Below are 27514 nucleotides of genomic sequence, written 5' to 3'. Positions count from 1 at the left end.
ATTCATATAAAAGCAAAGAAATAATAGCTGTTAGCCTCACTATGCTTCTACCAAATCTATTACAAATCGATTTTAAAGGAAGAAGAGACACCAAAACATCCATTTTCTCCGGGTTTTTTTAAAATTTATTATAGGTGACGAGGAAGCACTGATCCATGTATATAGGTGAAGTTCATGATTTCAGATTTATTTTTAACATACTATCTGAAATTGCTTACCAGACATTATTTGGTGAGCACCTAGTAGCCTAATCCAGAAATTCAATCAATGCACCGGGATCTAGTGAAATTCAGTGTTAATTTCACTGAAAATCATCTTAACGCCATCAAATATCTTCAGGGGACTTACTGAACTACACACAGAGCAATAATATGATTTGGATTACAGTAAATTGAACAGAATAAGATTATACATTTGTTGTATTCATGTATTCTAATGTGCGAAAATAAAGTAAAACACCCAGGGTACAACATTCCAAACATTTAATGAAAACACAAAAGGAATAGCTATTGAAACATCTCTGTACATCGTGTCAAAAAATATAAATACAATGAAAGCGTCATTTTCTCCGCATTGTATAAAGATGAAAGATTTCCGACTAAAAATGCCTGGAAAACAAAATATCCTCCCAGTGTGATCGCTGACATTGCTTTCAAATATCATCTTTAATCGTGGTCTGCTGCTGTATCTCCTGGACAATTAGAGCACAGATCCTCTTCATCTGTCACACAGAGAGATGCATATCAGTGAAGCAGTGAAGAAAATAAATTACAACAGCATATTTGTGACTCAAGTCTTACCATTATAGGTGATCCCACACCATATGCAGTAAAAATGGACTCCTCTTAAATATGAGGTCAGAATTTGCAGTTTGTCAAGGGACTGGAAGATATAAGCACATGCCAAAATCATTTATTACAATGTTTGATGTACTATATTGAAATCATATGAAGACTAAACATTAAAATAACACAAGCTGAATACTAACAGTTAATTCCACAGTCTCGTCCTCCTCCTCCTCTTCCTCCTCCTCTTTCTCCTTTTCCTCCTCCTCCTCTTCCTCCTCAGGCTCTGCTTTAGCCCAGTACCATTCCTCTCTCGGGACAGCAATGTCCTGAAGTGAAAAGAGAATTCAAAGAAAAGTAATCACACAAAACCCCTTTGCCCTTTCTGCACGAGGGTATATTGATAAGTTCTGAGCCAGGTGTGACATTTCCCCATAATCAACTACAACTGACACAAACTAACTTGCAAAAAGCTTTGAAACTCTGAAGATATACTGTAATCACTTATTTTGATGTCCTGAATATGTGTTTTATAACTGTAATTCTTCCAACCTTCTGACTGTCAAGCTGCTCACAGGCTCGCTGACTCCTCCTGAGATCACCTTCGATCTTCTGCCCCTCTTTCTCAGTCCTTAACCTCACCCTGGGATGAATGAACACATAGATATCACTTTTTAACACTTCCACAGTCATACACCAAAATAATGAGCAACACCTCGTGGACTTCACCTAAAATCTTCCAGGGATTTGGTCTCATGTTGTTGTTTCCTCCTGGCTTTCTGCCGATAATTTTCAAGTTCCTCCTCAGCCTTCCTCTTCTTCACCTCTTCCATTCCAATACCGCCTCTGTCTGAGATGTTGCAGACAAAACGGAACATACACAATCAATTCAACTGCACATCTTCCCCAATAAACTTTAGATTTAAAAGTGAAATACCTACCAGTTTTGATACTTAGTGGGATCGGATCAACTCTTCCAGCCCCTGAAGAGATAAAAGAGCTCATCGTGGAGTCAAAGGAAAAATGCTAAACCAGTTTGGAAATGAGAAATGCACGACAGAGGAAACTTACCTTTCTTCCCGAGGCCTTGGCCAGCTTTGTAACCCATTTTCTGCAGGAGGGCAAATCCCTTGTTCTGGTTGGTGATGGAGCTCTGTAACGCTGCCTCTCGGCTCTCTTTCTCCTGCTCTTTGTAGGTCTTCTGGCGATTCTTGACGTTGGTCTCCTTTTGCTTTTCCTCCTTTCTCATTGCTTCTTTTACACGCCTCGCCATGGTGACGCCTGGTTTCACATCTTTCCTGAGACATGTAAGAAGATGTAGAAATAATAAGGATAAACAGAGGTCATGCTAGGACACATTCAACATTTCATATGTTTCAGGTTCAAGATCAACATGGATTCCTGTGTAGCAATGTCTACACAATAATAACAAAAAAAACAAGTCACACAAAACACGTACATTTGACTGAGAAAAGCATCAGACATATAATCCTCTCCCTCGTCGGACATTTTGTTAACGTAGATCAAAACAAATAAAAGAACAAATGCGGCCCTTGGGGTAATAATACGGTGGTGGACGAAAATTTAGCTTCCACCGATGTTTGATCCGTTCAACGAAACATTCCGAGTAGCGGCACGCACCGCAACAACTCTAAGGTTCCGCTACATTCAGCGGAAACAAACTTCTTTGAAAGAAGCTTTTTAATCTCGGATACACATAATATAGAATATATACAATTTCAAACATATTTATACATGTCCTATATTTGCGTCGCACATACATAGTTTGTTGATATTAGTTTCACATCGGACAAGTTTTAATGCGGCACCGCCGATACTCCAACGATACGTCGTCATTCATCCTTGGTTATCGAAACACAGGTAAGATAAACATATTACCTTAGACATGTTTCACACTCAAGGAAGGTAATACTTTGTGCTTTAGCTAGATGAATATATATTGATGTTTAGTTCATGTTCGGCCTGGACTAGTGTCTTCGATAGCCAGAGTTCAGGCTGTTCCTGGTCGGAACTAGCTTGGTTGCTAACCAGCTCGGTTATCAACAGCTGTAGATAGGTTCCTGTCAACATAACCTTCAAGCCTCAGCGTTAGCCAGCTTTTACATTAACGTTTGCATTAGGTACGTTGTCATATGTGAGCACGTAATAAAAACGTCCAGCTATTTATAACTACTTGCGCGTTACAGTTCCTGTCCTCCGGTACAAACAAACACACTGCACAAAAGTCGTCCGGGTGACATACTGTAAACTAAAATGTCTGTCGGTGATGCGGTTCTCCAACAAGCTACTATCTCACTTAATATATAACAACCGGATTTAACGCGAAGCAGTCTGATCGAGCAGTTTCTCGAATGTTACTTTGCAGAGAAACTGTTCAACCTTCCTGTGAGAGAAGATCCCTGGTTCTCCAGTCAGTGCTGAAGGTTATCAGTGGGTCCTCATCATGGAGCTGGCTCACAGTTTGCTGCTTAATGAAGAAGCTTTGGCCCAGATCACTGAAGCAAAGAGACCTGTTTTCATCTTTGAATGGCTCCGCTTCTTGGATAAAGTGCTTGTGGCAGCAAATAAGGTGACTGTTCATATTCCAGCGTTGTGTCCTGAGTACATTTGCTACAAGTGGTGCACAGTTATGCATCGTTGATGTGTTTGAATAACAGGTGGATGTGAAGGAAAAACAGAAGAAGCTGGTTGAACAGTTAACAGGACTGATCAGCAGTGCCCCTGGACCGCCAACTAGGAAACTGCTGGCCAAAAACCTGGCTACCCTCTACAGCATTGGTGACACGTTCACTGTCTTCCAGACTCTTGATAAATGCAATGATATCATCAGAAGCAAGGATGACACACCTGCGTACCTGCCAACAAAACTGTAAGCAATAGTACATCAAAGCAATATGTATATTGTACTATTTCAGTCCATGTGTACATTTCTGTATCTTCAATCTATGATAATTTGCAGTACATTTGAGATGATTCACATTTGCATTTAGTTGTAAACTACGCCACTGTATATTCTATGCTCACTGCTATTAGGAGTTAAACCAAATGTTAATCTGAAAAGTGATATCTCGTGTTTAGAAAGGGAGGATTATGGGTCCATGAGCAGATTATATTTCATGTTTCTTGCTGACACTAATGGATTACAGCCGTTAGTGAAACCACATCAGTGGTGATATGCAGGGTTTTATTCATTTTTGTTGCAGTGAGGGTCAATATTATAGATAATGATGTATTGTGAAGTTGGAGATCAAAATGACACATGTTGTTTATTATGAAGTTATTATCGTGACTTGTCATGGTTTACAGGTTACAGAAAGAGGATAGTATAGATTCTGAGCCAAATCAAATGCAACCAAATAATCATAGAAATTACACTAAAACTGTGATTATATCAACTTTTTTTTCTTGCAGTGCTGCTGTGGCATGTGTTGGGGCTTTTTATGAGAAGATGGGCAGGATGCTGGGAAGCTCCTTCCCTGATACCATTAATAACCTTTTGAAGGCATTAAAGAGTGCAGAGGTATGACATTAACAATTAACAATACAAATTAATCACTTACTGTGACATGGCACAGACAGTTGTCTATATGATTATGGGAGGATTGGATGGGTTATGGTGTTTATTGGAATATCTGAGCATTAATTGATAGATTAAGACATATATTATTCAGCAATGCATTTTGATTTTTAATCACATCTGACTAATTCCCTCTTTGCTCCATCAATGCAGTCCCAAGGTAGAGGAGAGATCCTCCGCAGCCTGCAGAAAATTCTCAGTGGCCTAGGCGGGGCTGCAGCTTCATGCCACAGAGATATCTACAAGAATGCCCGCTCCCTCCTCACAGACAGATCCATGGCTGTGCGCTGTGCCGTAGCAAAGGTTGGTCGCAGAGATAGAGTCTATTGGAGATGACCAGTCAACAAAAAGTCAAGGGACAGGGTCAAACTGACTTAATGCCAACATTAATGAACAGCCCAGTGTGATGGGGGCACCAGATAATTTCTGTTTATGTTAACAGGGCTCAGATGTGTGAAGCAAATCTGTAACTTATTATGAATTCTCTGGTTTGAAAACTTTGCATCAATTGTAATGTATTTTTTATGGATGGATTCTATTTCATGGATCGGTATGAGCATTCATCCATCCAATCTATCAATAAAAACTAAATATTACACACTTTCCTGTCTGTGCAGGTTTTAAAGGTTAATGCTAATATGTTGCCTTGTTTTCTTTTTGCATGAGCAGTGTCTGTTGGAGCTACAGAATGAGGCAGTCTTCATGTGGACCACAGAGCTGGAGAACATGGCCACATTGTGCTACAAGGCCCTTGAAGGATCCAACTATGGTGTTCGCGTAGCGGTTGCTAAACTGCTGGGGACCGTCATGGCCACTGCCCTATTGCCCAAACAAGCAGCTGGTGAGTTGTTCTGCCATGCATATTCTGGGCATAGTTTATCATCTGTGTTGCCTAATTTAGTATCGGCTCACCACTTCCAGAGGTAATGGTTTCAATCTTTTGTGCTCAGTGATGCGTCAGAATGTGAAGCGGGCCACCCTGGAGGAGGTTCTAGAGCTAATGGCCACTGGCTTTCTAAGAGGTGGCTCTGGCTTCCTGAAGAGTGGTGGGGAGATGCTGAAGGGTGGCGGATCTGTCAGCAGGGAGGTGCGGGTGGGCGTCACACAGGTGAGGCAAATTCTCAGATATGACAACAATCAGAGCCTGCGTAGTCTTAATCAAAACACCTCATCTGTAATCCTTTTCCATCTTCCTTCCAGGCTTATGTTGTTTTTGTTACTACGCTTGGTGGTCAGTGGCTGGAGCGCAACTTTGCCACTTTCCTGTCCCATGTGCTGGACCTCGTGTCTCACCCGCGGGCCACACAGTCGCATGTAGAGGCGGTGTACTCACGCCGCTGTGTCTCCTTCATGCTACGTGCCACCTTGGGGGGCTTGCTTGGAGAGAAAGCCCAGATTGCAGCAGGCAAAGAAATCTGCCAAGCCATCAGCAAACAGATGAGGGCTGTGGGTAAGGAGGATGGGGGGGAAATATCACGGTTCAGAGCATTACAGAGTAAGTACTCATCCATTATTATCATCTTACCTTTGAATTTACCAATCATAGAGCTACATTTGTGCATGTTTTGCTTGTGTTGTTCCTTGGGAATGTTTTTTTTCTTTTCTTTCATGTGTGTGCCGATGGCTTTTCTTTGCTTACTTGCCTTTTTATGCTTCACCTCCTACATTTCCCACTTTTGATCACTCCCTCTTTGCTTAAACGACTTAACTGCAGTGTCGTAATGTCAGTAACGTTATCAATTGCCAGCTTGGCAGCATTTGAAATAATAGCTTTGCCTGTTCATTCATGTAAAAACCTTAATAATAAAACTCCTCTGACCGCTCACAACTGGCTTACACAAATAGATAAGTTGCATGTGCCCCTATATCCACTAATGCACAGTAGAAGCAAACCATTTCCCCTCTCAGCAACATGACATCTTTGCATGTTTATTGCTTTTACGTTCTCCAATTTGTTTCTCCATTACATCACATCAATCATTCTTAGAATCACATTTATCTCCTTTTAATAATGATGATTCTTACTCTGTGATTTGCCTTGCAACCTTTGACCTATGGAAATCTAATGATAGAGCACCTTTAGAAAACTATTTAGGTGATTTTTGAAGATTTGGTCATGGGCTCTTCGCTGTTCACTTTACACTTGCTTCCATCCAACTGGATCTTTGGAGCCACTTAAAATTAGACTTAATAAAGTAATTTGGAAATGTTTCTTGGAACATTGATGGAAGTGGGACTCCTTGTATTTGTTCTCTGTTGTACTCTATATTTCCTATGATGATGACTGCCACAATTACGGAAGCAGCTTCAGATTTCTTTAATGTAACTTTTCCTGAATGATCTGTTTTGACATTCTTGCAATTTCCTCTTTGTCTTCTGTGTTGTGAGCTTTGTTACTGTGTGATTACTACATTCTGAGGTAGAGCTGTGAGGATTCTTGCTGTTTTTGGAAATTGACACTGACATAGTCACTAAAGCCTTTTAGTAATTTAATTGTATTCAAACTAAATACAATAATTCCTTTATTTATCCCATCCCTTTTCTATTGTTTATAGCTTCTATACAAATCCTCAGAGCTCTGCCTTCGTGATATATAGAAGTGTGCTGATCAGAATTTTGCTTTTATGGTGTGACAGCTATAAATGGAAGCTAAGGTGGTCAGTCAGGTTGCTTAAACACACCTGTTTTATGTAATAATCTCCAGATGATTTTAATAAGATCTCAAAACTGACATGATCTACCACAGAGAGAAACAAACATCCATGTTGTGATGTGTTTCAGGCCACCTTATCTAACAGTGCTGCACATTACAATGTTAAGATTTGCAGCATATGATTGTTTGTATTTATGTTCTGTTACATGTAATGACTTGTCAGCTTGGCCATTTTTCATTTTATACTGACAGATCCTTCCATCCATTTCTCTTTTGCGACCACGTGTTTTTACAGAGGCTGTTGTGAATGACATCAGTGGAGAGAACAAGGCAGGCGCAGCAGATGTTTCTGCCAGTCAGCACGTTATGGTTTGTGCCCTGAAGGAGCTGGGCAGCCTGGTTCATAGTTTGAGTGCTACAGCCTCACCACTCATCCAGGAGTCCTCCGTCGGTGAGACACACACACACACACATTGTGTTATGTGGTGTATTATATGTTTGTTTTAGCCATTAGACTAGACTGGGTTTACATAGATAATAGTTCCAACCAAACAGTGTGTGACCTCTTTCTCAGGACTTTTGGAAACCGTGACGTCAGTGCTGCTCCACCCAAGCATGGCGGCCCGTTTGGCAGCTGCATGGTGCCTGCGTTGTGTGGCTGTGGCACTGCCCTATCAGTTGACACCACTTCTGGACCGCTGTGCCGAGCGCATCAACAGCTTGAAATCTTCACCTGAGGCCGTGAGCGGATACAGCTTTGCCATGGCTGCTTTACTGGGAGGTGTGCACCAGTGTCCTCTGGGCATCCCTCATTCCAAAGGGAAGGTCTGTACCCTCAATGGTTCCTTCTCTTGGAAAAGTTGTTGTTTCCTCTCATTTTAGCCCTCATTCACGTTTCTGCCTCTCTGAAATTTAGAGATTCTAAATTTAGATAATTCTCTGTGGTTCCTTCCCTGTAGTTGGTGGTGAGCATAGCTGAAGATCTCCTAAGGACAGCAGCTCAGAATAGTCGACTGTCTCTGCAGCGAACACAGGCTGGATGGTTGCTTCTGGGGGCCCTTATGACCTTAGGTGAGTCTCCCAGTATCCCTTGATTTTGATTTGTCATCTATGCTCCCACTCACCGTCAACCCGGCCAATACAATACATGTTTATGTGTGGCCAGGTCCCTCCCTTGTGCGCTATCACCTCCCCAAGATGCTGCTGCTGTGGAGGAACGTATTTCCCCGCTCCCAGAAGGAGCTGGAGGCCGAAAAGGCCAGAGGAGACGCCTTCACCTGGCAGGTCACCTTGGAGGGCCGAGCTGGAGCGCTGTGTGGTAAAGAAATACACCGTCTTCTTGTCCACCTACGCACGCTCTGAAATGTAAATGTCACATTTCTTTCCTACTCTCCCTTTTCTTTGGTCTGCAGCCATGCGTAGTTTTGTGGCCCACTGTCCCGAGCTGCTCACAGAAGACGTGATCCGTAGGCTGATGACTCCCATCGAATGTGCCATGAACATGATGTCCCAGTTAGTATACTTTAATAATTATCAAGATATATATACTGTATTTTCTCCTCTACTGCAGGATTTCAGTATTTTTTTTAATTCCACACACATATTAGTTAACAGACACTGATTTCAGATCCAGAGATGTTTGTGTTTTTCCCCTTGCTAGTGTCCCCGCCATCATTAAGGTTCATGGTGCCCATCTGAAGGCAAGTGCAGCGATGGTGAGGCTCAGGTTATATGACATCCTGGCTCTTTTACCACCCAAGACATATGAAGGTAATGTGCAGCTTCAGCCTATTTTGTTAATTCGATAGCAACCAGGGACGGTGTTTTATAACCTGCGATCTTCTTATACAGGGAGCTTCAATGCCCTACTGAGGGAGCTTGTGGCTGAGTTCACTTTGACTGACAACTCCGCCAACACCACCACCTCCTTGCTGCGCTCTCTTTGTCACTATGACGACAGTGTGCTCATGGGTTCCTGGTTACAGGAGACTGACCACAAATCCATAGAGGATCAGGTGGGTTCAAATATGTATTATATGAAAAATAATAAAAAAATACTGTATTACCAACTAAAATCAGATTTCAGATATTCAATAAATATGTATGTGACCAGTGCTGTTGGTGTTGATATTGTTGTATTGGTTCCTATATAGCTGCAGCCCAACAGTGCGTCAGGCAGTGGAGCTCTGGAACATGATCCCTCCTCCATCTACCTGCGTGTCCCTGTGGGGGAGGCTATCCCTGGGCCTCTCCCTCTGGGTGTGTCAGTCATTGACGCCTCAGTGGCTTTATTTGGTGTCGTTTTCCCCCATGTTTCCTTCAAACACAGGTGAATGAGAGAATGCCCTGCTGCTGTGGAAACATTTTGAGATAATTGTAGTAATTTGCAATTACCTTGCCACTTTGTCTCTAAAAGCACAATTTGACCATAACTCTGCAATTCAGGCTGCAGATGCTGGACCACTTTGCCGAGTGCATCAAGCAGGCTAAAGGAGTTCGACAGCAGGCAGTCCAACTGAACATCTTTACTGCAGTGCTTAGTGCCCTGAAGGTGAGAAAACCTATTTCATACTCTCTTAAAAGAAATATGATATTCAGTTAATATAATACGTGCAATAATTTATTTCTCCACTGCTTCCTGACTGAAGGGTTTGGCGGAGAACAAAAGTACCCTTGGTCCTGAGGAGGTGCGTAAGTCAGCCTTGGCCCTCGTGATGGGAGCTTTGGACAATCCCAACCCCATACTGCGCTGTGCTGCTGGAGAGGCTCTGGGCAGGATGGCTCAGGTGGTGGGAGAGGCTACCTTCATTGCCAGAATGGCACAGACGAGCTTTGACAAGTAAGATCTACACATCTAACCTTATCTTTCCCATATTTTTGTTTTGTCTTCTTTCTATTTAATTTAATTTTTGTATTTTGTTAAGATCAAGAGAAATCTGATCCGAGACAGTAGCAAAGCAATTATTTATAGAGAGAGATTCTCTTTAATTCAATAAATATCTGTGTAAAATGTATGGCCTAACCATGAATTAATGTGATCCATGTCTGCTGTCCATGTCTCCTGTCTTTCTTGGTTTCCAGGCTGAAGTCAGCCCGTGATGTTGTATCAAGGACGGGACATTCTCTGGCTCTTGGCTGTCTGCATCGATATGTTGGAGGGATTGGCTCAGGCCAGCACTTAAAGACCAGTGTCAGCATCTTATTGGCTCTGGCTCAAGATGGATCCTCTCACGAAGTCCAGGTACACAGAATAACATGGGAGGAATAAGATTTAATCCACCTATAGCTAGATAAGAATAGGGAAGTGCGTTGAGACAGAAATAAAAGAAGGGTGTGAAGGGTTAAATGCTCAATGCTCTTTTCTTAAATTCTAAAAGCACAATGTTATTTCTGTTGTTTCCAGCACAGGTTTGTCTCTTACTTGTGTACTCTTGTGTGTACTCTTTGCTGCTTTCAACAGTGAAAAGTCAAATATTTGTCATCCTTTTTTGGCAGACATGGGCTCTGCATTCTCTGGCTCTGATTGTGGACTCCAGTGGACCCATGTACAGAGGCTATGTAGAGCCCACCCTATCCCTGGTGCTCACCCTGCTCCTCACTGTGCCCCCATCCCACACGGAGGTTCACCAGTGTTTGGGCCGCTGTCTGGGTGCCCTAATAACTACTGTGGGACCAGAACTACAGGGTAAATGTGGCAGTAGCTTAATCGCAAATATCTTTGTACCTGTGTCATCTCCTTGTTATACATAATCTTTTCCGAGGCCTAGTGAATGTAACATACTCTTCCTGCGCCAGCAGGTGGCAGTGACTGACTTGACTCACTCGGAGGGTGAAAATATGTCCTGTGCCTTGTCTTTTCATCTAACCTGTCGTGTGTTTATTAGGGAATGGTGCCACGATATCTACCATCCGCTCGTCATGCCTGGTCGGTTGTGCCATAATGCAGGACCACTCTGACTCCCTAGTCCAGGCAGCTGCCATTTCCTGTCTGCAGCAGCTGCACATGTTTGCGCCCCGGCATGTTAACCTGTCCAGTTTGGTGCCCTGTCTATGTGTAAGACACTTCTGGACATGCATTAAGTACTGCACATGCATTTTTACTTGTGGTTAAAGCAAGGTTAATTTGCAACAGATATTTTGCCCTGCATGTGTTTGAAGAGAGTTGCATTCTGAATTGTCTCTTCTGGATCCCTGCAGATGCATCTATGTAGCTCTCATCTGTTGCTGCGTCGTGCTGCCGTGGCGTGCCTCAGACAGCTCGCCCAGAGAGAGGCAGCAGAGGTTTGCGAGTACGCCATGAGCCTGGCAAAGAGGTCCGGAGAGAAAGACACCACCATCAGTGCGTACTGTGGAACTGACAAGAGCATTCTCTGTATGTTTAAGATTCCTCAGCAGCACACTGTGACCATTACTCTGACTTTGTCTTCTGGTGCAGATCTGAACATCACAGAGACCGGCCTGGAGGGGGTTCTCTTCGGCATGCTGGATCGAGAGACAGACAGGAAGCTGTGTTCAGACATCCATGACACACTGGGCCACATGCTCTCGTCCCTTGCTGTGGAAAAGCTTTCTCACTGGCTAAAACTCTGCAAGGATGTTCTGGCAGCCACCACGGGTGCCCCAACAGCACAGCGTAATGAGACCTTATTATTTTTGTTGTTACAATTTTTTTCCAAAGAAAATGTATTTTGCAAAGCTTGGAACAGAAAGTGGGAAAGGTAACACATGGAAGAAGTCTAGTAATGCAGACGTGAAGGCAAACAGTACAACACCAGATATATGAAATAAGTACTGTTCTTTTCTCTCATCGTTCTTTCTCTTAGACATTTATTTTTTGTATTTTTATTAATAATTTTAAAATATTCATATCATTAATATGGTAAACTACTTTTGCAGATGTGGGAGCAGCAGTTACCTTTGAGGTGGAAAAGGACGAAGAAGACTCTGAGAAAAAAGACGAGATGGACGATGACACAATGTTTACAGGTCTGGGTGACGATGACAAGCCTAAGCCTTCAGTGGCACCACGATGGGTGACACGGGTGTTTGCTGCAGACTGCTTGTGCCGCATCATTCTGCTCTGTGAGAATGCAGATAAAGCGCACTTTGACCTGGCAGCTGCTCGGTCTGCACAAGCCAAGAACCCCAAAGGTACCACACATCATATGCTTCCAAAAATGTTGTTCAGAGTTAAGTAATTGATTCAGGCCACTCTAGACACAACAACAATCAACGCAGCTCCTAAGTTGGTCATAGATAGAGGTTAATTTTACTCATTTTGATGCTGAAATGTGTGCTGTACTTGAGCTTGAGTTTTTTGATAGAGCTTATGTGTCATTTTGCTTTTACATGATGGAACAAAGTTAGAGATGAGTAACTGTGAGAGACAGTGGAGCCTTTGTTTATACACACTTCTCTGAAATCGGGAAATCGGCTTGACAGCAAGAACACAGAACAGCGATTAGCCTCTAGTCCTCAATTATGAGAGAAGCTTTGCTAAATTTAGTGACTGGTATTGAGTGGATTCCCGTCTGCATGCTGATGTGTCCATCTAATCCCTCAAAAAGTGTCACCTCAGACAAAATGCAATTAAATCCCAACTTTGGGGCCAATATCTTGTTTACTTTTGGCTCACAGCAAGGACAAAAATCTGAACATGGTCACAACTTTGTCTGACTTTAAGCTTTTTCCCAATTCATTTTCACTGAAAGTTGTCTGATGTTCACAAGAGGCTGGCTATACTTCTGTCTCAATTAAAAATTCATCCATTTTGATGGGCAAAAAGTTCATTCTAATCCTTGAATCAATGGATAGATATGTGTTGTATAACCCACTGCCAAAGCACTGCAAACAAAGATGAACATTAATCACATTCCTAAATTTAATTAATGTATACTCCATTGTTTACACAGTCCCTGATTATTTATGTTGCATTCCTTTATCTAGGAGATCTGCTGGTGCGCCATTTGTCTGACCTCATCCGCATGGCCTTCATGGCCGCCACAGATCACAGTAATCAGCTGAGGATGGCTGGCCTGCAAGCCCTGGAGGACATTATCAAGAAGTTTGCCTCTGTCCCTGAGCCAGAGTTCCCAGGTCATGTAATCTTGGAACAATACCAGGCCAACGTGAGTCATAATCGTCTAAAATAGCGGCAGAAGTACAAAACCGACACGGGTCGGGTCTATATTTATTTTTGCACTTTTGCAGCATTTTCATGTGATGAAGTTGATTAAGGGAATACAACAGACAAAAGCTGTTTATTGCAAACAAAGCATGTATACATTTGCTATAGGTTGGAGCTGCCCTCAGACCAGCATTTTCACCTGATACACCATCTGACATAACAGCTAAGGCGTGCCAGGTAAGGTTCCCACCTCCTTCTTTATCCTGTATTTCAATTGTTATAGCCCTTGTAGTATTGATGATGATAAAATAGTCAGTTACACCTCAGCATTCCTTTAGAAACCAGCAGCGTCAAGTTTTTGGCTTCTTTGACTCGTGAGGAGAGGCTGTAATGGAAAGTGCTTTGATATAAGTTTTTAATTAGTTGTTTTCTTTAAAAAAATAAAAAAAATAACTTAATGTCCCTGATGGAAAATGTGCTAAGTACGTATGAGTCGGCAAACAAAGAAACGCGAGCATTGGCACGACCCACAGAGAAAAGTCATTGAACAAACCTCAGGCTTATTGCTAAGAGCATTGCATCATTATGTACAGATCTGTATTTCCCATAATCTGTATTTTCAAGCCACTATTGGTCTCGATCTTTACTGACCTGCGCACACACTCAGAAGGGAGTAATCTCGCCACTTGTCCAGTTCTAATATCAGTCCGATCAAACTGTCCTTTGACCCGCCCCCCCTTCCTTTTTTATGACGTGATTGGTTTTCCATGTAAAATATATAATGGTTAGATGAAGACGGTAGGTAGATTGTCGTCATGTCTCTTTTGAACCTTGTTTGTGTTGACAGGTGTGTAGTACATGGATTGGTAGCGGCGTAGTCAGCGACCTCAATGACCTGCGGCGAGTACACAACCTGCTGGTGTCTTCACTGGATAAGGTGCAGGCGGGGAAAGGCTCCTCCAGCCAACTTTACAGTGAGAGTGCTACCACCATGGAAAAGCTTGCTGTTCTTAAGGCGTGGGCCGAGGTGGGACTGAAGAACTTAAATAAAATTACGGTGTCATATTTAAAAAAAAAAAACGTAAACCATATAGAGTGAAAGCTGAATACTGCAGTTGGTTTTCTTGCACAGGTGTTTGTGGTATCTATGAAGATCAAGAAAGAGGCAGAGTCCAAGCCAGCCAAACCAGTGCGAACTGGAGATGAGGATGAGGATGAGGATGATCTGGGCGCAGACGTGCTCCCACCTGACAGTCTTATCACCTTGGTGCAGCCAGAACTGCCCTCACTCAGCCACCTGTGGCTGGCTATGCTCAGAGACTACGCTCTGCTCACTCTGCCTGCTGAATTTTCCAGTCAATTGCCACCTGAAGGTACAAAATGGTTTCCCACTTTTGTGTATACTGAACTGAATTAAGAATTTTGATATTAGAACTTGTATTTGGGATTTGGGTGTGAAATATGATCGTTAAGAGAAATACAGATGTTTGCCTTTGCAAATTCGCCTGTGAAAAACACAGATGTTGGATTTAATTCCTAAATCACAAGAAGTCCTCACATACTAATAATCCTGTGTGAATGTGTAAAGGAACATGGAGTCTTTGATGCACTTTTAGTTCCCTAGAAATTTAGCTCACTTATTCTCTTCAGTCTCTTATTCAATAATTAGTTTGAACAAGAACAAGGTTAGCTTGCTTCTATCTACTTTTAATAAAACTAATTCCAAAAAATATAAACTCCTGTCTAATATGCTCAATCTAATCTAATTTAGATGTTTAAACATGGGCCTGTCTTGGAGTTTTCTGTCAAGCTCAAAATTCTTTTGGTTCAGTAGGATAAACATCAAAGGGTTTCTATTGTTTCTACAAGTCCATTAACAGATTTACATGTCACAGGTCAGTAGCCTGTAACCTTACCAAAACTTGCCCTTACACTTTAGTCTTAAAAATCACAAACTGTAAAACTGAACTTCACATATATATGACAGTTACGGGTGGACTTAACATAAATAGTTTTGCAGTTGTTTGTAGAAGACAGTATTTGGATTACAGCACGTCTGCTTTGGTGAATTTGTACGTAATTTAGTTTGGATTTGAAAGTAATTTGACAAAAACTGTCTTTTCCCACTGTCTTGTCTGTATTCAGGTGGGGCCTTCTATACCCCAGAGACTATAGACACAGCTCGGCTCCATTACCGCAGCTCCTGGGCCCCCGTCCTGCATGCTGTGGCCCTGTGGCTGAGTAGCACTGGATTCGGAATCGACAAAGAAAAGGAAGAGTCCCCCTCAGCTCCCTCCAGGGCTCTAGCAGCCTCTTCTACTCCCAAGACGTTTGAGGAGTCAGTCAAAGATAGAATGCATCTTATGCTGGGTAAATAAAAAGAAGCGCACAGCAGTTATCTGTTCAAATTGTAAATGATGGGAGGCTGTTTTTTTAAATTCTGGGATGGATGAAGATTAGAGTCATAATCTGTATGATAGTATGCATAAACCATTGGATTAGGAAAATATAAGGTGTGCCTCTGCTGAGAGCTGTTTCAGTAGAAGTCCGCCGCGGTGTTTATGTGTTGCTTCAGTCATACATGGAGTTTAGGCTGCGCAAACAAGATTCTCACTTAGGGGAAACAACCCTACTCATACAACAAACATGTTAGATGTCACACAGACATGTCTCTCCATCCTGGTACTTTTACAAGTCAATTCAGTTAACCATATACTGTATTGTTTGGCGATCTCCTAGTTACAACACTGTGCTAATTTGGCACTTTGGTGTTACCAGGTCGAGTCCATTCATGCCTCCCATCCCCAATCACCTATAAAGTAACACTGTCCTGATGAAGACAGGGAGGTCAATCTTTTGCTGATTTAGCATCAAACCTCATATCCTCTTTGTTGAACGTATCTTAGAAGAAAGATGCAACACTTTTGGAATTTTTATTAGCTTTGCTGCCATGCATCCATGCAGCATCTACCAACGATGAAAGGGTGGTGGCAGGTAATACAAAATTGAATAGTGTGGACATGGCCTAAGTGCATTTTTATGTTGTGTCACTCAGGTGTCAGTATTGAGTTTCTGTGCTTCCCCCGACCTGAGGAGCCCATCGAACATGTGATGTCCTGTCTGCACGCCTTATGGACTCTACTAGAATCTCCTTGTGCTAAGATCCACATCGCAGAGGACCAGGTAAAGGCACATCTCGTGTTTAGACGTAGTTACAGATATAGGGTAGAAAAATACAGAACTATTTTCTATGTTTGAAATGTTCCTGATTGTAGAACTCTGTCGTGTTTTTTTGTGAATTAGATTTTGAATTAGATTTTTGTAGTTTAAACTTAAATTCGGTAGAGCAAAATACAGTCACAATGCGAAATGCTGAAAATATGGATAATTTTGCACATATATTTGAATGAATAAGCTCCAGTGAAAATATAGTTCTATGTTACTATAGTTTCCATCACTCCGTATAGATTTCTTCACTACAATCATGAATCACTGCTGATGGTCTAATTGGCAATTGTCCAGAACAGATGAGTATGATGGAGTGAAAGCATTAAAAGGGTTTGACCTGCAGGAGCTGTATAGAGTCACTCTCTGAAAGTCATTTAAGGGAGGTTCTCGCAAATAATGTGCTGGGGTATTATAAGCGTGGTTAGTTACGTATTCCATTGACTTTACTAAAGTATCGCACAATTAGTAGGGGTCAATTCTATGTGAAATCTGTCCACCTCCAAAGAGCAGGCATAAATTAGCAAAGCCGCTATTAAAGCCGCTGCTGTATCACAGTCCACATTTTGTCGCGCACTGTCCCTGGTGCTGAACACGCAATTACAATTTCCCCATCTCCCCATATCCAAAGAAGATATTCAAAGCACTAAATGGGAGTATGGATGTGGCTTGCATACAGCTTGTCCCCCCTTCTGTCAGCAAACACATTCATAGACAAGGAGAGAGTCTGTGATGTGTCGCACAGAATCACAAATGTTGTGGCAGAGTAATCAGCCTCTGTCCATCCCAGTTTCATCTTCAGGAACAGCAACATCTAGCAGGCTTTTTTTTTTTCCTCAGTAGTTCCTCTGGTGACTGCCTTTGCGTAGATTTTACGAGTAATAGAAACCAAATTCAGTTTGTAGCAGCTGAAGTTGGTAAAATGTTTAGATAATTTTTTTTTACTTCATTGTTTATGTTTGCGATTTTATTGTCTGAGCTTGTTGAGGGCTCCATGTTGGACAGTTGTTCCACCATTCAACTGCACCTTTTAAATTAATTCACACAGCAAATGAGATTAGTAGGTGGGTCCATTTGCTGATTGTGTTATTAGCTGCAGCCTTCGTAAATTAGACCTTAATTTCACACTAATTGCGAACACACAACGACAGTCTTATCCGACTGCAATGTTTCGCTGCATGTTTCATTTACGTAAGTTGTTCTATTATTTTCTCTTCCAGCTGCTGGCAGTTGAGCTGCTGAACGTTCTCCACAGGCTGCTATTGACCCGAGACCCTCCTACCGTACAACTGCAGGTCATTGCTGTGGTACAGGAGACTATTAGGGCAGCCCAGGATCACATGCAGAAGCAGGGAGCCAGTCAGGGTGAGGAATGAACACATAGTAACATACGTAATCTTTGTCTTTTTTTTACATTGCATGGCCTATTGAAATTATTACACTCTGAAAACAATAACAATTCTGGGAGGATGACTGGGCATACGAGTGCTTAAAATGCCAATTAAACCGTCAGCATTTTACAGTTGTTACCATTGATCTAGCGCACTCAACAATGGTTATTTGCTTAGGCAAAGATGAAGACGGGGAGAAAGACTCTCTGTCTACCCCAGGGGAAGGAGGAGACACAGGGGAGCTTGTACCTGGCAAGTCTCTAGTGTTTGCAGCCATGGAGCTACTGGTGTTCATCCTGGTTCGTCACTTGCCACAACTCAATAGGCGCATGAAGGAGTCACCCAGCCATGTGCCCCTCAGGCCCCAGCGTCTGTCTGAGGAGAGTGCATGTCTGGTGGCGAACACTGTTTCCATCATGGCAGAACTGCCCTCCCTCTGCTCTCCCGCTGGTGAGGCCTGCACATTGAGACACTGACAAACCTTTGCAACTGCTTTGGTATCTTTGTGGGCATACCTGTAAAAAAATCATTACAACACATGTGGTGAACATTTGTGAAACAGAAGGCTGTTTATTTTTGCCTCAACAGGAAGCATGACCATACTTCCTACTGTGCTCTTCCTAATTACCGGGGTACTGAGAGAAACTGCAGTTAAGACTGCTGACAACTCTGTGCCTGCACCTGTGTCGGCTAGCCTACAGGGCATTAAGACCATCATCACCTCGCCGCTGAATCGGGCAGAGAGCATACACACAGAGTGGACTGGGCTTGTGAGGAGCAGCCTTGCCTCTGTACTGGAGTACTCGCAGCCAGGTAAGTACACAGACACTCTATCTGACCCTGACCTCTGACGAGCCGAAAGATTGACATTGCTTACTCTTGTGCATTTCTGTAGATGAGTCCAGGCCTGATATGGATGAGGTCAGTATGTTGACAGCAATTACACTCTTCCTGCTGTCTGCCAGCAATGAACTTGTAGGAGTAACAGTCCTACAGAAGGGTTGCATGGACCGCTTCCTTAATGCCCTCAACTCTAGTGATCACGGGGTAAGTACCCTTACACACACAACCGAGGAATGAGAATGTTGTATAAACCTAGACATATTTAAATCATGTTGGAGAAGTGTGCTGCCATGTTATAGGAGTGAGTTTATTACTTTTGCCACAGGTCCAGGCCCGGTGTTACCAGTTGCTGTTGTCGGTGTTCCAACACTCCAGCCGTGCCCTGTCTACCCCCTACATCCACACACTAGCTCCGCTCATGGTTGAGAAGCTAAAGGCAGTAGATCGCAGCCGGCCAGGGTCTGCTGCGGAGTTGCAGGCTGTCCAGGAAGGCATCAGGGTTCTGGAAAATCTTGTCGGCATGGGGGAAGAGGAGAATCGTGAGTATGCCTTTGTCAGATGCTCTAATAATGTATTTATTCCATTAGAGCATTAAGCTTTAGTAAAGTAGATCCATTACGATGCCATATTTAGCTGAATGCACAGGCTGCCTAAGATCTGTCGAAGAGAGTATGAAATACATAGTTTGGAATCCCTGCACTGGATTTACCTTTTGACTTGCTTTATGTTTTGCTATTCTTTTATTTTTCTTTAAATTTTTTCTGTTTGATGTTTTTATCTCTGCACACATGCATAAATCTGCTCTCTTTATGAAGGACTTATATATGTATATATATATATAAATATCTAAATTACTCTAGACTGAAGTGGTTCATGCTACCATTTGTGTTTAAGCAGATTCTCGAATCTGCTATCCTTAAGCTCTAATAGATTTCAGACTTGATCAATTGAGAGTCAGTTGGTATAGTGCGTCACATATTGGCGAACTTCATTAATTTTTAGATGTTTGCATGTCTCATCCCCATTCATGGACTCTGTATTGACTCCTTCAGCTGACTGTTGTTCCAAATGTAAATTAAGAGGCAAGATTACAGTCACAAAGTGGTTCATTGATTTGCTGGAGTCTTTTGGTAACAATTGGTACCTAAAAAAAATCTGGGCTTGTGTCTGTTTTTGTTCTGTTCAAATTAACTCCCTTTCAGATGTGTTGATGGTGTTGTTGGAGAATTTTGATTAGTACTGCTGTTCTGGATCTTTATTTTTTTGACATGTTATTGTGATGTGTTCAATAGGTGTGCAGTTACTGGCTCTACTTGTACCAACCCTCATCTCTTACCTTTTGGATGAAAATGCCATCTCCTCTGCACCCCAATTCTCGAAAGGCCTGCATGATTTTGCCCTTCAGAATTTAATGCGCATTGGCCCTCTCTACCCTGCTGCCTTTAAGATTGTAATTGGAGCAGCACCTGAGCTTAAAACCCGCCTAGAATCTGCCATACTGGCAAACCAGGCCAGCAGTAAAGCTAAAGCTGCTGCCAGACAAACTCAGCCAACTGTGCAAGCTGCACCAACCATCAAACTCAAGACGAGCTTCTTCTAAACAGTCACAAAGCCTTTCACCCTCTTAGTTTACTTCAATGCTGATTTTTGTTTTTGTTTTATTTTAGTAGAATACCACATCATGTCTCTGTTTTCTTCAGGTCAAGAAGGCAATTATGTAAATATCAAAAAGGCCTTTGAATGTCCATTTTTAACAGAATATATAGGAAAAATGGTCTGTGCTCAAATGTATCATTTCCAGAGTTGTTGCACATACTGTATGTAAAGAGACACAATTTAAATACTATTTTCAGGACTTTCTTTCTTGATTTCTGATCATTGCCCTTTTGTTAGCACCTCTGTAGTCTTGCTTTACTGTGAGAATGACTATCCTCTGAAGTTTTTTTTTTCAGTTTTTGAATTTTTCTGGATGTCAGTTCAAGAACTGAGCAAATAATAGAATGTATGATTGTTACCAATAGATGCTGCTTTTTATTTGAAATAGTTAGTTGTTCTAAAAACTCCTATGATAAGTTCTATAACACGTCATTACTTTTAATCTTGACAGTGAGCACAGAATGGTATTTTATTGGATCATATAGAATATTAATTCTTGAATTATTTGGGCAGAAATTCCAATTCTTAAAGTAGAAATAAAATTGACTACTGTCAAAAATGTAATAAATACTGTGTGCTGTGTTTTGCGTACATGCTGTATTTCTTTGTTTCAGGGCAATTTTCCATAACTGCATCTGTAATAGCTACATATGAGTGAGCATCAGCTGCCATGATATGATGGTACTTGCATTTATGTTCACATATGATATGCCAACTTCATTCTTTTGAGATCTTTCAATAAAGTTGCTTTTGACCTTAGCCTGTTCTCTATATGTTATTGGTATGGCCTACGAAGATAACATTTTTCAATATACACCCAATAGGAATTTCAAATTATTATGATGTCTACCCTTCATTTAAGCAGTATTTCTTAGGAAATTTGAAAAATTCTCTATTCTGAATAAAAGTCCTGCATTTATATTTGTACTCCTAGTATCTAGAAGTAAATAATTTCTGTAGGCTGGCCCAGGTGGTGCTAGGGGTTTTTATGCACTATTTGGGTTTGCAGCAAAGCCTTACAATGAATGAATTTACCATATGTTCTGTATTTATATGAAGGTAAAAAATAAAAACATGTTGATACAGGATAGATAGATAGATAGATAGATAGATTCGTGTCGTGTTGAGACAAATCGAACGCTCCCAATCGACGTACTGTGGGCGTTACCGACGTCGCTGACGTAATGCAATGACAGCTAGCTGTCAGAAAGTGAGTTCATTCCCTCTAGCTGAGCGGACGGAGAGCCGTCGAGAGGTTTTTTTTTTTACCGCCCCTTTGGTATCTTGCACCCAGAAATAAGCGAGACAGCGGGCAGTGCGTTCCACGGAGCCCGGCCATGGACGAACAGGCGGGGCCCGGCGTGTTTTTCAACAATAATAACAACTCTGTGCTACCCGGTGGTGGGAAAGGACCGCTGCCTGATGGCGACGCTGGAGAGGCGGCTAGGGCGCAGTACAGTATCCCGGGGATCTTGCACTTCCTGCAGCACGAATGGGCCCGTTTCGAAGTAGAAAGGGCACAATGGGAGGTGGAGCGGGCCGAATTACAGGTAAAATTACCTTATCTTGTGTTTTATGGTCATACGTTAGTGTCTTTAGCGGGGCGTTGCGCTGTTCGTGCGTAGTACGTCGCTTTGCGTTGTTTTGTTTAATTGTTAAGCCTACCAGGCTAGAGTGTTAGCCGTAGCTCAGTAGCTAAAGGGAGCTGCAGCGCCCCAACAGACCCGACTGATCCACCACTGAAACGCCTGAACTTGTTAGCTGCCTGTTCGAGCTAGTAGACACGTTTCAGGGTAAAGAGTTATTTATATCAGTGAAAATGCTAATTAAAGCACCAACCGAAAGCTGCGTTTTTCGAGAAAGCGAACGTTTTTTAAGTTGTTGGGGTGACGCAAATGTATTGGACACACACCTGTGTATGCTGATGCTACTTAGATTTTTTCATTTATTTTATTATTTTGAGATGAATCTATGTGGCTTTAAACGGAAAAATATAAAATAACATGGAGGAATGTGGGTCTTCCGAAGTGGCTTAACCTTCTTGACTACATTGTGGCCGTGGGTTCCTTATTCAGATATTTTGTCATGTGTCATGTTAACTCACATTAGCCAGTACAAACAGATTAGTCCTGTCTGTGTTTGTCTGCCAGTTGATGATCCAATGGTGAATATTCAGCTCACCTGTTATTCATAAGATACAGTTTCTCTGGTGTGTGTTTTCCATATGAATGTTACACTTCCTTCTTTTGCGTCACGTATAACTTCTTAACACTGTACAAGAGAGTTCAGAGTGCTGTGTGTTAATACATTAACACATTAGCTGGTGAGAAGAGGCCATTAACCCCTGTTGACTTTAGGGGTCAAAGCCAGACAATGGCAATTATAAACCCAGTAGCCCCTTGATTCAGTTTATCAACAAGTGTATATAGATGGTAGATGATATCTTAAGGGTGCACAGTTTGGGAATTGGACTTAAGTTCCAGACCATGCTTTTGGTCAGACATTGTTTAAGCCTAATGTTTGACTTGCATATACTTGATGGGTTAGTTGATGTTTTTGGTCACAGTTGTTAAATGACAATGCCAGATGTAAATACCAGCACTGACTTCTGGGATTTGACAGCAGACTGCGCTGTCTACAGACTGATCTCCGCTCACAAAGGAAGGACAGGGGGGGGGGGGGGGATGGGATGTTCAGTGCATTGTTTCTACAATGGTTGTAAGAGGGTTGATCAGCGTAGTACGATTTTGAGTCATTACCGCCATGCTGCTCTGTTTGGCCCGTGTCGTTGAGCTTCCTGTCTGCCGTCACGAAGCAGGCTTATCAGTGAGGCAGCAGCAACTGCGGCAAAGCACAGTGAAGTTACCCAGTGGCTTATGGGGAGGTGTGTTTGTGGCGGCAAAGAGGTGCGCGCTCAATTTGAGCTCTTGTCTTTCTTACACCTTCCCATTCCTGTGCAGCTTACCTAAATGTGCGGCTAATTGTTTAGAAATTCATTTGTAGATCTTCTTGCTTGTGTTTACATAGGAGCTTGTAGTTCAGAGTTTAGGAAATCCAGTTTCAAACCTACACACACATGCTTACTTTGATTTGACCTAGACACTGTATTTAAAGAGGCTGGCTAAACCTTTGCATAAACATTTTTTGGGTTTTGGAATAACAACGTTTGGCAAATTACGACATGGATCAGGATGGTAGAGCGGTTGCCGAGGGTTTAAAGGTTCCTGGTTAAGTTCCGGGTTCCTCCTGGAGATCCTGTCAAAGTGTTGTTGAGCAAGACACTGAACCCCTATCTGCTCCTGGTTTGTAGGTTGGCCCCTGCCCCTGCCATCAGTGTATGAATGGCTGAATGTGAGGTCATTATGAAGCGCTTTGGATTAAGGCGCCATACAATTACAGTCCAAGTGTCTTTTAATTCACTGTTTTTTATTCAATTTTTACAAACAAGTTCACCTAATTAGCTTGATAAACTAGTACAATTACAATAGCACAAATACTTCTGTAACCAGGTTTTAAAACACAATGATCATAGCCACATAGCCCATCACAGTGTGCCGCCAACTCAGCAAGTTTGTGAGACCTCACACACACACACACACACAGAGCCAATGAGAAGGCCACTGTTGATTAGTGGACACGCAGACATATTAATATAATTATGAATAACTCAATATAGTTAGTTGTTTTCTTAACCTGTTCCATTTGCTACATCAGTTAACTGATAACTAGTTAACCATTAACTCCCCAGCTGGGTAGCCAAACAAACCCCTCACTGCGGGCATCCATGTTTTCCCACCATGGAACCATTGCAGTTTGGCAATGAAATGTTTCCCATTTTCAACTATTAAAAAAAAGCCCAATTTTTCCAACTGAGAGCATTTCCTGTCTCTTTTATTCTCTCTCTGTACCTGAGAAGTAACAGCGAATTGAGTGCTGCAAAGCTTGGCAAATCCATGTGGAATTGTAACCTTGCATTGTCCTTGAGGGACACAGGCTACTTGATGAAAACATACCACTCACAAAAAGCACTGGTGTAGTAGCGCTTAGCGAATGGCTAACACTGAGGAAGAAAAGATATAAAGTCATTTAAATCAAAGGAAATAAACACATAAATAATGAATTGGCTTAATAGCCGTAATGGATGATATTATGCATGTGTGTTTGTTCCACCAAATTCCATGTACATTACAATATACTGTACGTTTCAATTGTCTATGAAGGTTCATCCGGGTGGAACACCTGCTAAGTAGTTGAAAACTCGATGCTGGACTTGACAATGGCAAAGATGTTTCACTGTGCATCCAAAAGGCTTCTTCAGTTCTTCAAGGGGGCCTGATGATGGTGGTGATGATGCGGACGTGTTTGAGTTTGGTTGTGAGTCTCGTTCTCGTTTTCAAAGTGGGCGGATCTGTCCCGGCGTTGGACAGGTCTGCCAGGTCTGCCAGGTGAGCAATACCACCTTCGGTTGCCTCATTGATCAGAACTGAAGAAGTGAAACATCCAGGGTTGAGTTTTCAAACACTTGGCAAGTACATCCGAATGACCATGGCCATAAAGCGTTTAATGCACTGCCCAGTAGATACACTCCTCCCAGTATAGTTGAGGCTGGTTTACTGAATGGATGGAAGACAGCTGAAGCAGTGTCCTTATGTCACTGCCTGAAAGGAAGATGAACCCGGCTCTTAGGAATGTCGTCGAGCAAGTCTGTTGGGTCAGGCTAAGACAGAGCCACTCCTCTCTGCTGGAGCGGCACGGAAACTGCACATGCCCAAGCTTTTCCACTGTCAATTGTATGTAGTGCATAGATTGCTGTCGTCCATGATTGGAGTCAAGTCGAGTGATCATTGATAATCAATCGACACAGGGCATCTGATCTGTCTCATCGGTGTTGGCAAAAGTTTATAGCTTTGTTTTCTTGGCTGTAAAAGCGACTTCTTTGGGGACTGAAATGCGAGGGTATGTGTGTTGGCTTCAAGTCAGAGTGGTGGCAACAAACCAATCAAGTGTATTTATTTCTAATTAGCAGAGTACACGCGACATGCTGCTTTCAAACCGTTACGGCCTGACAGGCTTGATGGTTGAGTTTGTGTCGAGTTACGCTTGTATGGAACAGGCATGGATCATCCAGGGAGTGAGCCCTCTAGACATGGGGAAATCCGTGCTGCATTGCATATCTCCTTGCCAGAAGTAGCTGTCTGCAGCCATAATTTGACACCATGAGAAGGTTGAAGGTGACTCAGGGTGTAAGGTGGCTCCATGTGGGCACAGGGTGAATCATTGGCTGACATTGGTGCACAGAAAGATTCCCTATATTCCTGAAAACAACACTGTAATTGCACACAAAATGTGCCTCTGTGCATATTTGAGAAAACTACAGCTAACTGTAAAGGAGGTGAGAATTGGCGTCCCAGCTAGATGACTTGCTGCTGCGATCTCATGTTTGCTTTGACTTATGGCAAATTCTGAAGCACATTTAGTGTAATGGCACCGTGGTAAGGGACACACACACACACACACACACACACACACACACACACACACACACACACACACACACACACACACACGTACATAGCTTCGCATTCAGTAAAAGAAATGGGTGTCACCATCATTCCTCAGTTGGTACTACATCCACCCCCAAGCTGTTATTTTTGTTTGCCCTCTCTGTGTGCGGCGCAGAATGGGAGGCTATGAGTAAGTATGGGCTCCGAGGCTTCCTCAGTATACATTTACCGTTTCCTCTTAAGAGAACAACCGACAATTGAAAGATGTCAAATATTAAAACTGCGACACATTCACATAAAAGAACTACATAGCTGACCTGATTCTGGCAGGTTTGGAAAAAAAAAAAACACTCGACTGCACAAATATTCAACAGAATCGGCAAGAAGACAAGTCAGAACAACAAAGTCATGACTGCATTGGCGTCGTACTGAGAAGGTGAAAGGGTTCATTAGGCAGCTCTTCTTCCCGTGAGAGTAACTGTAGTTCAGCCATGTTTACTGCATAGTGGAGTCCTTTGAGCTGTGCTCTGCCGTCCCTGTTGTACTCGCACACCAGAGCCTTTCAGCGAGCTGCAGAGCTGCCGCCTCATCGGCCTGTTAATTCCCTTCTTCTTTCTCCATTCACACTTACAGGCGTCATCTGTCCATGTGGGTGTGCGGGGCAGCTGTCTACTTGTGCTTGCCTCCCCCAGTTTTACACTAAATCTGAGGTCAACAGCCTGTAGTTGTAAATTTGTCAAGTGGGTCAAAGTGCAGCTTTTTTTCCCAACACGTTCTGAAGGTGCATCAGTGTTTTCTTGCCTCTGAGCAATTGGTGAGATGTTGATAATAGGTATGTATTATAGATTAAAAAAAACAACTCAGAATTATAATAATTAGTTTTTTCCCCGTTAGTTGGTATAAGCGATACGTTTTTGATTATAGACTGTTGTCTTTTGTATTGTAACTTAAGTTGGATGCTTACTACTGAAGTTAAAGGGAAATTACAGCACCTGACATACCAGAGTAGGTGCTGAAAATGGTGATTGATTAGTGGTGCCACACACACACATCTGAAAACACACACTGTGAAGAGGCCAAATGGTCATCAGCTGTTATCTGGAGGGCTGAGAGAATAGTGTGATATTTAACATATTCTGAAAAAGAGTATATTATGAACTATTTTCAGGTGCTTGTAATATAGATTTAAAAAGCAATGACCAAATAACTACAACTACATATATTGCTTAGACTGATAATCATATTCATATTTAATCGATTCAATTGTTTTGTTTCTTTAGTCTCTAAAATGTCAAAGAATACTGACAAATGCCCATCGCATGTTCCTGCAGCCCAAGTTGACCTCCTTTTTTTATCTGACCATCATTCAACGACTGCATTGAGAGAAAATCAGGAAGACCTTCCATAAGAGAAATTGGAAAATTGATCATTAAAACCATTGTCAAATTATCTGTCAAATAATTAATGACTCAGTGTGACATAACAGATACCAATTTGGTGATATTTGTTGACCCCCCCCCCTCCCCCTATTTTAAGTCCAGCCCCATGATGTTCTATCTGCCTGCATCTGCTTAAACTTTATTTCCTCATCCTATTGCTAAAGTCATATCACATTACTGATTTGCTGAGGTGTTGGCAGCCATGAGACATTGAAGTTATCGACATAGCTGCGCCATGGCCGCACCTTACAGCCTATATGCAGTCTCACTTGTCAGAGAAAATGGTGTGTGTG

The 27514-nt window shown here is 42.3% G+C and overlaps 3 protein-coding genes across 4 annotated transcripts in view; 2 read left to right on the top strand and 1 right to left on the bottom strand.

Moving 5' to 3' along the window:
* Nucleotides 1-144: 144 nt before the first annotated feature.
* gpatch11 (G patch domain containing 11) lies at nt 145-2394 on the bottom strand. The gene is made up of 8 exons (XM_076162304.1): nt 2245-2394; nt 1857-2083; nt 1727-1768; nt 1515-1635; nt 1338-1428; nt 989-1114; nt 801-882; nt 145-721 (listed from the first exon to the last, which is right to left on the bottom strand). The coding sequence occupies exons 1-8, from the start codon at nt 2292-2294 to the stop codon at nt 666-668; spliced, it is 795 nt and encodes a 264-aa protein (XP_076018419.1). The 5' UTR covers nt 2295-2394; the 3' UTR covers nt 145-665.
* A 100-nt stretch (nt 2395-2494) lies between these two features.
* On the top strand, nt 2495-21037 carry heatr5b (HEAT repeat containing 5B). Of its 2 annotated transcripts, none has more exons than XM_076162294.1 (36): nt 2495-2666; nt 3172-3375; nt 3464-3675; nt 4218-4326; nt 4537-4686; nt 5053-5224; nt 5334-5491; nt 5584-5833; nt 7332-7487; nt 7611-7861; nt 7996-8107; nt 8202-8354; nt 8449-8548; nt 8697-8806; nt 8888-9051; nt 9190-9365; nt 9482-9587; nt 9685-9875; nt 10118-10277; nt 10532-10721; nt 10921-11090; nt 11234-11375; nt 11472-11669; nt 11933-12187; nt 12983-13164; nt 13332-13400; nt 14011-14190; nt 14296-14536; nt 15309-15533; nt 16219-16346; nt 17609-17753; nt 17957-18229; nt 18368-18592; nt 18675-18826; nt 18948-19161; nt 19915-21037. In XM_076162294.1, the coding sequence occupies exons 2-36, from the start codon at nt 3250-3252 to the stop codon at nt 20220-20222; spliced, it is 6153 nt and encodes a 2050-aa protein (XP_076018409.1). In that variant the 5' UTR covers nt 2495-2666; nt 3172-3249; the 3' UTR covers nt 20223-21037. The 2 variants fall into 2 exon arrangements, with proteins under 2 accessions (XP_076018409.1, XP_076018401.1); XM_076162286.1 differs by having other exon boundaries at nt 5584-5878.
* Nucleotides 21038-21484: 447 nt separating this feature from the next.
* Nucleotides 21485-27514, top strand: part of strn (striatin, calmodulin binding protein) — a 26460-nt gene continuing 20430 nt past the window's right edge. Inside the window, exon 1 of the mRNA XM_076162273.1 lies at nt 21485-21828. Coding sequence (XP_076018388.1) covers nt 21616-21828 — 213 coding nt within the window. The 5' untranslated portion in view covers nt 21485-21615. The remainder of the gene's footprint in view (nt 21829-27514) is intronic.

This window comes from Genypterus blacodes, unplaced genomic scaffold (genome assembly GCF_046128005.1).
Source record: "Genypterus blacodes isolate CSIRO-AG114 ecotype Tasmania unplaced genomic scaffold, CSIRO-AGI_Gbla_v1 ptg000012l_1, whole genome shotgun sequence".
NCBI classification, from domain to species: domain Eukaryota; kingdom Metazoa; phylum Chordata; class Actinopteri; order Ophidiiformes; family Ophidiidae; genus Genypterus; species Genypterus blacodes.
The sequence above is the reverse complement of the archived record's forward strand: the minus strand, read 5'-3'. Positions and strand labels throughout refer to the sequence as shown.